This window comes from Pelophylax lessonae, assembly GCF_965119305.1.
Source record: "Pelophylax lessonae genome assembly, chromosome: 9".
Classification (NCBI taxonomy): domain Eukaryota; kingdom Metazoa; phylum Chordata; class Amphibia; order Anura; family Ranidae; genus Pelophylax; species Pelophylax lessonae.
In genome coordinates, this window is record NC_138776.1 from 257,845,148 (window position 1) to 257,858,174 (window position 13,027).

Here is a 13,027-nt window from a genome sequence, read left to right on the forward strand (position 1 = left end):
GTATGACCATACTGTGTGTGAAAACAATGTGTACAAATGACAACTTTCATTTGTTTTGATCCCAAGTAGACAGAATTCTCTGTGCTGAAGGAATGCACACTGACAAAGTAGCCACTAAAGAGCCAAGGAATGTGTTGATGGTGTGTCTCAACCATTTCCTATGTGCAGTAAATACCAACCTTCCTGAAGAAGCACCTTTTATATTTAATGGGTGCCTCTGCTGACCGCATACTGTTTCCATTTTGTGGCCTCACGCCTTCAACCATTGTTCACTGGGCCTCACCATAGCCTAGAACGGTGCATGCAGGCCTGACAAGCATTGAGTGGGCATCCAGCAACCCTTATGAATGTGAATATTAGATAAGGTGACCAGATTTTTTAAATTAAATCCGGGGACATATTTTTTTTCTTAACAAATGGCACAGGACTACATAATACACAGAGCGCTGGGCACAGGACTACATATTACACAGAGTACTGGGCACAGGACTACATAATACACAGAGTGCTGGGCACAGGACTGCATAAGACACAGAGCGCTGGGCACAGGACCACAAAATACACAGAGTGCTGGGCACAGGACTGCATAATACACAGAACCCTGGGCACAAGACTACAATATATATAGAGTGTTGGGCACAGGACTACATAATACACAGAGCGCTGGGCACAGGACTACCTAATACACAGAGCTCTGGGCACAGGACTCCATAATACACATAGCTCTGGGCACTGGACTTCATAATACACAGAGCGCTGGGCACAGGACTACATAATACACAGAGCGCTGGGCACAGGACTACATAATACACAGAGCGTTTGGCATTGGATTACATAATACACAGCGCTGGGCACAGGACTACATAATATAATAGCGCGCTGGGCACAGGACTGCATAATATATAGAGCGCTGGGCACAGGAGTGCATAATACACAGAGTGCTGGGCGCAGGACTACATAATACACAGAGCGCTGGGCGCAGGACTACATAGTAACATAGTTAGTGAGGTTGAAAAAAGACATCAGTCCATCCAGTTCAACCTATGATGTGTGTGTGTGTGTGTTTGCTGTTAACCGTACATTGTATACCCACCCCTGTATGTTGTGGTCTTTAAGGTGCCCATCTAATAGTTTTTGAAACTATAGATGCTCCCTGCTGATACGACTGTTTGCGGAAGAGAATTCCACATCCTTACTGCTCTGACATTAAAGAACACCCCACGTACTTTAAGGTTAAACCGCCTTTCCTCTAGTTTTAGTGAGTGGCCGCGTGTCTTATTGTATTCCCTTTCTCTGAATAGGTTTTTCCATATGCTAGGGTCGCCAGTACAATATTTGTACATTGATATCATATCCCCCCTCAAGCGTCTCTTCTCCAGAGAGAATAAGTCCAGTGCTTGTAGTCTTTCCTCATAGCTGATGTCCTCCATTCCCCTAATTATTTTTGTTGCTCTTCTCTGGACTCTCTCCAGTTCCAGCACGTCCTTCCTGAGGACCGGTGCCCAGAACTGGGCAGCATACTCCAGATGTGGCCGGACCAGAGTCTTGTAGAGTGGGAGAATAATCTCTTTATTTTTGGAGTGAATCCCCTTTTTTATACATGCCAGTATTCTGTTGGCTTCACTTGCAGTGGCTTGGCATTGCATGCCACTGCCAAGCTTGTTGTCTACCAGTACCCCCAGGTCCTTTTCCATCTTAGATTCACCTAGAGGTTTCCCCATAATACACAGAGCCCTGGGCACAGGACTCCATAATACACAGAGCCCTGGGCACAGGACTCCATAATATACAGAGAGCACAGGGCACAGGACTCCATAATACACAGAGAGCTCTGGGCACAGGACTACATAATATGCAGAGCGCTGGGCATAGGATTACATAATACACAGATTGCTGGGCACAGGACTACATTAAAATAGAGGAGGGTGTTAGGTATAGAGTACAGGGTTCAGTGGTTTGCTATGCACAAAGGACACTTCTGCCCCCACATCCATAGCTCACCTCTGCACCCTTCTCTCACAGATTATCTCTGCAGACACCTTTTTAGCCCTTCCCTTACAACAGCTTAACTCTCCAACTCCAACTTTTTTTTCTTTATTTCTTTTATTTCCCCCCCCCCCCCCACACACACTTAATTTGCCTAGGCAAATTACATGCACTGTTATCCCTTTAAAGAAAGGAAGAGAGGACTGGAATATTGGCATGTCATTGAGAGGTCCGCAAGGTGAACTTGGAACAGCCAGCACTATATGGATGACGTCCTAGCAAAACATGGTGGCGCGGGACTGTGCACTGCCAGAAGAAAAGAGGATCTCAGCTGGACAGCGCTGTATCCGCTGGGGGGGTGAGTTTTGGGGAACAGTGAAAATCTGCTAAAAATATCCACATTATCCAGTATATCCAATGCTTTTAAAGTTTAACTAAAGGCAAAACATTTTTTTTTTCAGTTTTGGAAAGAGTGGAGGTGGATTAGAACCCCTGCCACTTTTTATTGCTGTCCGTGCCCCCCGTTAAGGAGATTCGCCCTCTCTAGTTGTCCTGTTTACCAGTATCATTGAAAGTGAAAGTAAATTCACCCTCTCTAATTGTCCTGTTTACCAGTATCATTGAAAGTAAAAGAAAATCCCAACTATTGGGTTGTCCCCAGAAAAGTAATAGAGGGGAAATCGTCCAATGGGAACACTAGTTCTGGTGACATTAGGGGTCCCCAAAGAATTCCTTTGATTTTCGGGGATTTCCTGTCACTTCCTGTTTGGCTGTGGGACAGGAAGTGAAGGGAAATCTCGCCAATGGGACACAGACAGCGAAAAACAATCTGACAACCCTCGCTCTATCCAAAATGAAAAAATAATTTTTGCCTAGTTTTACTTTGACAGTTGGTTCACACTATTCTGACTCAAAGTCGTCCCGACTTCGGGCGACTAATGAAGTCGCCTGTGCGGCGCGACTTCGGTGCGGCTTGCAACGACTTCACATAATGGAAGTCAATGCAAGTCGCTCCGACTTTGCAAAAAAGGTGCAGGAACCTCTTTCTAAGTTTGAGCGACTTGAGTCGCTCTGATTAGAACGGTTCCATTGCACAGCATGGACCGCTACTTGTCAGGCGACCAAGTCGCCTGACAAGTCGGATCAGTGTGAACCGGCACTGAGGGTTTCTTGCTCACTTTAGTTATCCACAGAAAAAAAAAAAGGATCAAAGTCCACCCCCGCGGGGGTTATTAGAACACCAAACCACAACAAAACCTCTTGCCATCTGGCTGTTCAGGGGACTGCTTGCTTAGTTCCCAGTCACGGCCTGTTACTGACAAAGGCTAAATCAGGGTCTGTTTCCACATGTGGCAGCCTTTCCCAACTCTCTGAGAAGCAATTCAAGGTGGATTGCTCTTCAGAGGACAGTTGACAGGCAGCTTTGAAGGGATAAGTCACTTCCTCCCTGCGTATTTTAACCCTCAGAAGCCTGCACCACTCTGCCGCAATGCAAACGGCTGCAACACAACCCTGTTCACCTGAATGAGTTTCGTTTGCCCACTGAACATGGCAGGGGTATTATTTTTGTCGCATGTTACAATGAGCCAACCAGTCTACCTGATAAACCACAAAAGTCTGATGACGCATACACTCCACCCTGGACCAATGCCCTTCACTGGCTGGGGCTGTCTGTCACAAAATATACAGTATACTTCTATCTTTGAAGAAAGACTTACCAACCATGGCAGGAGGTGTCACCTTCTTCATTTGAGAACTCTGAGGGCTGAGATAAGTCTATAAACTTCTCTGCTCCATTTGGACCTGCTATTTCACCCATGCAGCAAAACCGCAGATGGCGCAACATATGCTTTGGCATTGCCCTGCAGGCTAGACAACCACCTTTTCACTGTCGCCAAGGGTAAAGGCAAACAGTTCTTTAACAGAAACTTGGTGGACAACCAGAGACCTCTGCCCTGCCGGATTACCTTGCTCTGTATCCAGGGACAAGGGACAATTGGGGGTGGAAAAACCCCCTCTAGCTGCACTCGCCTTTAAGTCTCATTAGGGCTTCTCATGCTGCAGCATTCTTACATCTTTCGAGGATGTTGCCTTCCATGGCATCCTTTGTCTAGCGGCGACACATGCCTACCTAGTGCAAAACCGCAGATGGCGCAACAAAAGCTTTGGCAGCCACCTTTTCACTGTCGCCAAGGGTGACGACAAACAGTTCTTTCACAGAAACTTGGTGAATAACCAGAGACCTCTGCCCGGCCGGATTACCTTGCTCTGTATCCAGGGACAAGGGACACTTGGGGATGGCATACCCCCTCTAACTGCACTCGCCTTTACATCTCGTTAGGGCTTCTCATGCTTCAGCATTCTCACATCTCTCAAGGACGTTGCGTTCCATGGCATCCTATGTCTAGCGGACACATGCCTACCTAGTGCAAAACTGCAGATGGCACAACATAAGCTTTGGCAGTCCCCTGCGGGCTAGGCAACCACCTTTCCACTGTCCCCAATGGTAACTGCAAACATTTTTTTCACAGAAACCTGGTGGATAACCAGAGACCTCTGCCTGGCCGGATTACCTTGCTCTGTATCCAGGGACAAGAGACACTTAGGGGTGGCAAACCCCCTCTAGCTGCACTCGCCTTTACATCTCGTTAGGGCTTCTCATGCTTCAACATTCTCACATCTCTTGAGGACGTTGCTTTCCATGGCATCCTTTATCAAGTGGGGACACATGCCCACCTGTTGCTAGGGGAGATAGCTTTCCCTCAACTGAGGCCTGTTGGCGTTCCCAGTCATGGAGATGGCGGAAGTACTTATTAAAACTTTGCATAAAGTCTACAATCCTTCGTGTCCTCCGTCTCTTATCTATATTTATTGATATATAAAAAAAAAAAAATACATGCTAGGAATGAGATGGGAACAACCAAAACTTAACTTTCACTCTTCCTTATCGACAGCTATCTTACCTCAGAGAGACCGTTTCTCTGATCCCCACACACAGTTCTTTCATGGCGGGACGATGATTTGTTGAAGAAGATACCAGAAGGAGCTGTTTTTAGTATCTTTTTCTATTTAGCGATGGAGGGGCTTCACACGGAGAGGCTTTTATAGGTTTCCACAGAAAGAGGTTTCAGGAGAAGATGTGCCTCAACTCACCTCACAGAGCTGTTACCTCAGGAGTTCCCGCCTTCCAGTTCCTCTGCTGGGATTGGCTTGAAGAATGTGTCTCTCAGTTCACACCTCACAGCCCACCACATATAGCTGTTAGCTCAGGAGTTCCCACCTCCCTTAGCTCCTCTCCTGTGATTGGCTGGGGTAGTTGTCTCTAAGGTCTCCTAACAGTCAGTGAGCATAGTTTTTACCTCAGGAGTTCCAGCCCCCTAGCTCCTCTGCTGGGATTGGCTGGTAGTAGGTGTCTCTCACAGCCAATGTGCACCATTCTGTAATTACATATATATGTAAGCATTAATACACTAAGAAATAGTTGTTTTGCATTACATTTTTGTGTTTATTTACGTTTAAATGATGTAAAATCCAGGCTTTTAATAAAGTGTGCTACATAACTGAACAAGACAGCAAAATAATAACACATAAAGTGAGTGTCAGTTTTTACATTCTCCACAAGGTAGTGATCTCTGCAAACAGATGTTGTGCAGCGCATACAGGAAGTGATGCCAGATAGACAGGAAGTGGTCAGGCACAGACAGGAAGTGATGTCAGGTACAGACAGGAAGTAGTCAGACAGGAAGTGATGTCTTGTACAGACAGGAAGTGATGTAGAGTAATAAATAGGAAGTGGATAATAATTTAGTTGGGAGGAAATAGAGAGGAGACATTGCTGGAACTGACAGCAGAGAAGGTAATAAGATAATTTTTTATACTTACTATAGTAAAAAAGGTACAACATCATATAACTAGGTATTTGCAGACAATATAAACACAAATCATCACGCAAGCTCGCCCACAAACTACTAATTTTAGCATTCGAAACAGAGCACATTAAAGCGAAGGCAGGAGAGTCTGCACCGTATGGGATGGGGTGGTCCGGGTGGACTCGTGAGAGCTTTATGACCAGTTGACCATTTACATCAGGTTAACTCCGATGCGTCACGTTTAGATCCACAAAACAGCTCTGTGGTCTGCCAGGTGTCCATTTATATCAGGTTACCCTTGATGCGTCACGTATTAGATCCACAAAACAGCTCTATGGGCGGGCAGGTGGCCATTTACATCAGGCTACCTCCGATGCGCCATGTTTAGGTCCACAAAACAGCTCTATGGTCTGCCAGGTGTCCATTTTGCCCACTAACCTGAGATACAGTAGCCTTAAATATCAATTACACAGCTATTAACCTCCCTGGAGGTCTAATTATGTCAGGATTTCTGTGCTAAAGGCGGTACATTGTTTTGCATGTTGTTTTAGATTTTAAAACTCACCTTCCCTTGCGATCCCCCACCGTCCTCCCCCGCTGTCCTCCCGCCATCCCCCCGCTGTCCTCTCACTCTGTGTTTGGGTGATGCCGGGACCCGTCTTCCAGTTCCCTTCCCTGCGAGTGTAGCGACGCAGGGGGGTGGAACCGGCGCTAAATTCAAAAATGTTAATACACCAAATGAGATGATACAAAGCTGTGATCCTAACGGATTACACTGTATCATGCCATTTCACCACAGGATTACACCTGGTGACTTTTCCAGTGCCCTGCCTGTGCTTTTCCAGTTCTTTGTGCCTGGAAAATAGAGAATGACCATGGCGTCCAAAGAGCGTTCTTTTTGTGCAAAAGCGCTTTTGGATGAACTGGAAAACAGCGACAGCGAAACTGAGTTACTTGAAGAACTGAGTGATAGCGATTCGTGGGAAAATTCGTCATTCGGTATGGAAAGTGATGACAGCGACGATTCTGATGTCTCTTTCTGGCACATCGATCCGTTGGAAATTCTGAAGAATCATTTGATATACTTCCCAAATTCCACAAGCTATAAAGAGAGAGCCAGAAAGAGACATCAAAATACCCTCCCGGCAATGCAGGCTCACACTGCACCCATATTTCAGCTACAGCATGAGCGGGAACTGGTTAATTTAGCTATTCCCGTGCGCCCTACTCTGTGATCGCTACGTCCTTAGGACACAGCTGATAACCGATTGGGGTAAAGGGTCAATCACAGCAGCCCTTTACCACATGATCAGCTTTGTCCAATGACAGCTGATCACGATGTAAACACAAACCGGTTATCGGCATCAGCGTAAGGGGTGGAGAAGAAAAAACATTACTTTCCAGCTGACAGGACAGAGCTCTGCCTTGTGTGCATGGGCAGAGCTCTGTCCTGTGTGTCTGCTCGATGATGGGCGGGGGCCAGCATTCATCCATTCTCCGGCACCCACTGATCGGCATCTGCTGTGGATAATAACAGCATAGCCGGGTTCCAGGCGGCACAGGCGCGTACCCCATACCCACATGCCTAGTATGTAATCCGGCGCAGCCGAGCCGCCCAACATGTAAGTGATACGGTCAGCAAACGAAACAAACCCCATAATTCAGACGTTATAGGCAACTTGGACCACAATGAATTTTAAAAAATGTATATATTTTTTATACATAGAAAACATAAAAAAAAACTTTTCCACATAAATAGACACAATTTATGTAGACACAATCTATTTATGTTGAAAAGTTTTTGTAATGTTTTCTATGTATAATAAAATATAGATTTTTTTTATAATTCATTGTGGTCCAAGTTGCCTATAAAGTCCGAATTTTGGATTTTTTTTTTTTGGTTTTCTGGTTAGAATATACGGTTTTGGCAAAGGAGTGATTTCAGTAATTTTCTTGATAAGGTCGGCAATCGGTTAAGTAAACAAATGTTTTTATTTTAGGAAAAAAAAAATTTTTGGGGGTTTTTCCAGGATGCCGGGCTGTTTTGTACCGGGATGTACATTTTCATGGCGAAAAACAAAATTGAAAACCATACTTCTTCATATTTTCCCTCGTAACGAGAAACTAATAAAGCTTTGGCTACAGAATATGAATTTTCAAGAATATGAGATAGAGTATCTAGTACCACGTATAGCAAAATGCGTCAGTGGAAAATATAGAGTTTGTTCGGATCATTTCACAGTGGATGACTATGAACTGCGAGGAACAGGAAAAGGGCACTGTTTAAGATGCAATGCTATACCTACACTTCAGATGCCACCAGCCTTAGAACCATCAATTGAGGAACTTAGCGACCATACTTATTACAAGCGACAGAATTTGATGAGGGAAACGTCAGAAGGGGAAATAAAGAGCAAGGAGTCATCACTGTCTCCTCACATTTCTGAATCCTCAAGTCATTTTTACAGTCCGATGTTTCCTGATTCACCAGAGCCAGAACCATCCTCATCTTCAGAAATGATTTTTGATGAAATATCACCTACGGATCTGGAATCGCAACAGATGTTGGCTGAGGAAATTGAACTTTCTACTTCAGATGTTTTGATGGAAAGTTTACTTAAAATTAGTGCAAAAAAGAAGAAAAAATTCTCTTCTACAAAACTCACAATGTCAAGAGGTACAAACACAATACATTTTCCGGGACAGAAACTTAAACCAATACAGATTTATAGCCCGTATGCCAACAAAGATAAAAATGTACAAGTGTCTTTTCGAAAAAATGACAGTTCCATTGCCGTTCAGTGTGACTTGGTTAGCCTTCCTCCATTAACATTGTGGAGTAAATCCACGCCTGATAAGAAAGATGAGCAAATATCTAGCAATGTCGAGCCAGTATTATTACAGTTTTCCTTTTGTGAAGTTGATTTTCCAGAACAAAATAGTACATCTCAAGAGAAAATGTTAGCTGAACAGGTTGTCACTGAGGAAGGAAAAACTCGAACAGCAACAGTTCATTATGCTGGAGGTTCAGTTTCGATACCTTCAAGGTCTTATGAAGATGAAGTCAATGGAACTCTGAAAAAGATATTACAAGATAAAAGTTACCATTCAAGTGTTAAAGAGGAGGAAGAATATTTGAAAGAAATGCAGGTAGGTGTTCTCATTGTCAAAAAGCAGAAGATAGAAGTGCACACTGAAGCTACCCGATTCTATGACCTCAAAACAGGCTTCAGCTTTGCCTTGTCCAAGACAGTGCCCCATAATGTAATTCACCATTGACATAGATTAAACCCAGGAATGGGTGAAGCGTGGTAGAGAGGTGTGGTCCAGGAGGAAGAAAAGCTGAAGCCTATTTCTCCAGTTCATTATTCTGGAAGTTCAGTTTTGATACCTTCATGGTCTTCTGAAGTGGAAGCCAACGAAACTCCGGAAAAGATGTTACGACATGAAAATTACTGCCCAAGTGTTGGAGGAGGAAAAATAATTTGTAAGAAATATAGATAGGTTTTCTCATTGTCAACAAGCATAAGGTAGGAGTGCACGCTAAAACTGTCAGATTCTAAGACTTCAAAACAGGCTTTAGATTTTCCTCCTCCAGGACCATGCCCCCCTAACACGTTTTGCCATAGATGTAGATTAAGCCCAGGAATGGGTGAAGTGTGTTAAAGGGGTGTGGTCCAGGAGGAGGAGAAGCTGAAGCCTGTTTCTCCAGTTCATTATTCTGGAAGTTCAGTTTTAATACCTTCATGGTCTTCTGAAGTTGAAGCCAACGGAACTCCAGAAAAAATAGCGAGAACCAGTGCGCTACCAAGAGATATTCTGACCTCAGGGAAGCTGATGAGGTATAAATAGTGTGGACAAAAATGTGCAAATTCGCAATGAAAAATAATTCAGAAGAAAAAGCAGCCAATTCTAATTCTCAGTGACAACAAGCAGAAGATAGGAGTGCACACCGAAGCTGCTTGATTCTAAGACTTCAAAACAGGCTTTGGCTTTTCCTCCTCCCAGACCATGCCCCTCTTAATACACTTCACCTTAGACATAGACTAAGCCACGGTCTCTAAACTTTCCAAACAAAGGCACAGTTTACTGTCCTTCAGGCTTTAGGGGGGCCAGAGAGAGTAGAAAATGTCCCAGTATCAGTGAGAGGTATAGTGCCCCATGTTTAGTATTAGGAGAGAAGTAGTGTCCCATCATTGGTATTAGTGGGAGGAATAGTGCCCCATCATTGGTATTAGTGGGAGGAATAGTGCCCCATCATCGGTATTAGTGGGAGGAATAGTGCCCCATCATTGGTATTAGTGGAAGGAATAGTGCCCCATCATTGGTGTCAGTGGAAGGAATAGTGCCCCATCATTGGTGTTAGTGGGAGGAATAGTGCCCCATCATTGGTATCAGGGGGAGGAATAGTGCCCCATCATTCGTATCAGTGGGAGGAATAGTGCCCCATCGATGGTGTCAGTGGGAGGACTAATGCCCCATCATTGGTGTCAGTGGAAGGAATAGTGCCCCATCATTGGTGTCAGTGGGAGGAATAGTGCCCATCATTGGTATCAGTGGAAGGAATAGTGCCCCATCATTGGTGTAAATGTAAGGAACAGTGTCCCATCATTGGTGTCAGTGGGAGGAATAGTGCCCCATCATTGGTATCAGTGGAAGAAATAGTTCCCCATCATTGCTGTCAGTGGAAGGAATAGTGCCCCATCATTGGTATCAGTGGAAGGAATAGTTCCCCATCATTGATGTCAGTGGGAGGAATAGTGCCCCATCATTGGTATCAGTGGGAGGAATAGTGCCCCATCATTGGTATCAGTGGAAGGAATAGTGCCCCATCATTGGTGTCAGTGGAAGGAATAGTGCCCCATCATTGGTATCAGTGGAAGGAATATTGTCCCATCATTGGTATTAGTGGAAGGAATAGTGCCCCATCATTGATATTAGTGGAAGGAATAGTGCCCCATCATTGGTATCAGTGGAATGAATAGTGCCCCAAGGGGGTAAAGGCAAGCAAAGAAATGCATCCAGAGACCACTGGACTAAGCGCATAGTCTGCGAGGAGGAAAAACTGAAGCCTCTTTTGAAGTCTTAGAATTGGGTGGCTTTGGTGTGCTCTCCTATCTGCTGCTTGTTGTCTATCTATTCAGGCGTGATTGGCCCCTGCACCCATTAGCATGTGGGAATCACTAGATTGAAAGCATTGAAGCTTTTAGCGGCACGCTCAAGATCTGGGCTTCATGCAGGTAATTTTTTGGAGAGGAGGGGCAACGGACACCGATATTTGATTTGAGTGATGTGGGCAACGGAAACAGTTTTTTGATTTGAGCGATGGTGTTCAGGCCCCTGTAGTCTACGCAAGGTCTTAGGGTTCCATCTTTCTTCTCAACAATAAAAAACTGGCTCCAATCAGCCAGGTAAATCTCCAGATAAAACTTTTTTTTTTAATGTTTTGATATACATTCGGAGATGACATGTGCTCGGGGATTGAGAGTGGGTAGATCCTTCCAAAAGGGACTAGATCGATGGGGCAGTCAAAGGAGTAGTGAGGATTCAAGGTGTCGGCAGTGCACTTGGAGAACCATCAGAGAAATCAGTAAAGGAAACTGGAAATTGTGGAATGGTCTAAAGATGGGCTGTGGGTGCAGTGGAGTCTGAGTCTGTGACCACCTGAGGCTGCACCCACGCAGCTGCGACACTCAGGTTAAAACCTAGGAGGTGTCAGCGTTGGATCGCAGATGGTAAGTTACTGTGACAAGACGATATTCATCCCAGTAAAGTCCAGATAATTCTCAGTTTATCATTTCTCTACAGAAAGGAGCATCTTATAGGGATATGATGACAGCATTAATAAAGATGGACAAAGACCAAATCGATATGACGGAGAGGATATTAAATCTCACCCTAGAGATCATCTACCTGCTGACCGGAGAGGTGAGGAGGATTCTGGGAGGGTCATATGACATCACTCTTATCTCTATTAATAAAACACAGAGCTGACCGGAGAGGTGAGGAGGATTCTGGGAGGTCACATGACATCACTCTGATCTCTATTAATAAAACACAGACCTGATTGTAGAGATGAGGAGGAATATGGGAAGTCTGTAGTGATAATTGTTTTTTTTTTGTGTCTACTCAGAATTATAGAATACCAAAGAAAACAGCTGGTGATCCATTAGCACCCAGCGGCTGTCTTCACAGGACATCACCCATCTCAGTGCCTCCACCTCACTGCCTGACAACAGAGGTAACCAGTGCCAAGAAGATTCTAGAAGTCACCAATAAGATCATTGAGCTGCTGACTGGAGAGGTGAGCGGTGCCGGGAATTCTGGGACATTATCCAGTAACAGACAAGGGATGTGTCTGGATGGTGACTGTATCATTGTGTGTGTCAGGTTCCTATAAGGTGTCAGGATGTCACTGTCTATTTCTCCATGGAGGAGTGGGAGTATATAGAAGGACACAAGGATCTCTACAAGGACGTCATGATGGAGAATCAGCCGCCCCTCGCATCACCGGGTAAGAGGAGACTTTATTGTAAAGGAGAGAGCAGTACGGAGGCTCCACCTAGATCCCCCATCATCTGATAAACACATAGAAACAATGTATTCAGTCAGTGTGTGTGTTTCCTACAGATGGATCCAGTAATGGGAACCCACCAGAGAGATGTCCCCGTCCTCTGTATTCCCAGGAATCCACACTGGAAGGTCAGAACAACTCAAGTAAGGTTAAAGAAGAGATAAAAGAGGAGGAAGATGAGGTTGGTGTGATGGAGGCGTTTTCAGAAGTACACAAAGACCAATTCAACGACATCATCATGGCGTCATTTAGTGACACAAACCCATCAGAGAGATGTCCCCAGCCTCTGTATTCCTGGGATTCGACAAAGGAAGATCACACCATCCCTCACCATCATCAGGTAGATGGGATTGGGCAGCCAGAACACAAAAGGATATCTAAGCTACAAGAAAACATTTTGCTTTGTAACTTTTTTGTTTCTTTTTTATTAAATGTATTCGATCATCTTTGGGGTTTAGGGTGAAGAACTGAAAGACATCAAAGTTGAGGTTAAAGATGAAGAAGAAGAGACGTTGGTGAGTGGAGATCAGCAGTCTATGGAGGAGGGGGAGATGAGAAGGAAAAGTACACAGGAGGAATCTTCTCTACAAATAGACAC

General features: G+C 44.7%; 2 protein-coding genes across 2 annotated transcripts in view; both read left to right on the forward strand.

Annotated features, from left to right (window-relative positions):
* The window catches only part of LOC309564402 (uncharacterized protein), an 880,901-nt gene that overhangs the window by 766,881 nt on the left and 100,993 nt on the right, over positions 1-13,027 (forward strand).
* The window catches only part of LOC309563418 (uncharacterized protein), a gene marked incomplete at its 5' end in the record, with an annotated part of 91,787 nt that overhangs the window by 8,311 nt on the left and 70,449 nt on the right, over positions 1-13,027 (forward strand). Inside the window, 3 exons of the mRNA XM_082267815.1 lie at positions 8,098-9,005; positions 11,989-12,096; positions 12,542-12,672. Coding sequence (XP_082123941.1) covers positions 8,098-9,005; positions 11,989-12,096; positions 12,542-12,672 — 1,147 coding nt within the window. The remainder of the gene's footprint in view (positions 1-8,097; positions 9,006-11,988; positions 12,097-12,541; positions 12,673-13,027) is intronic.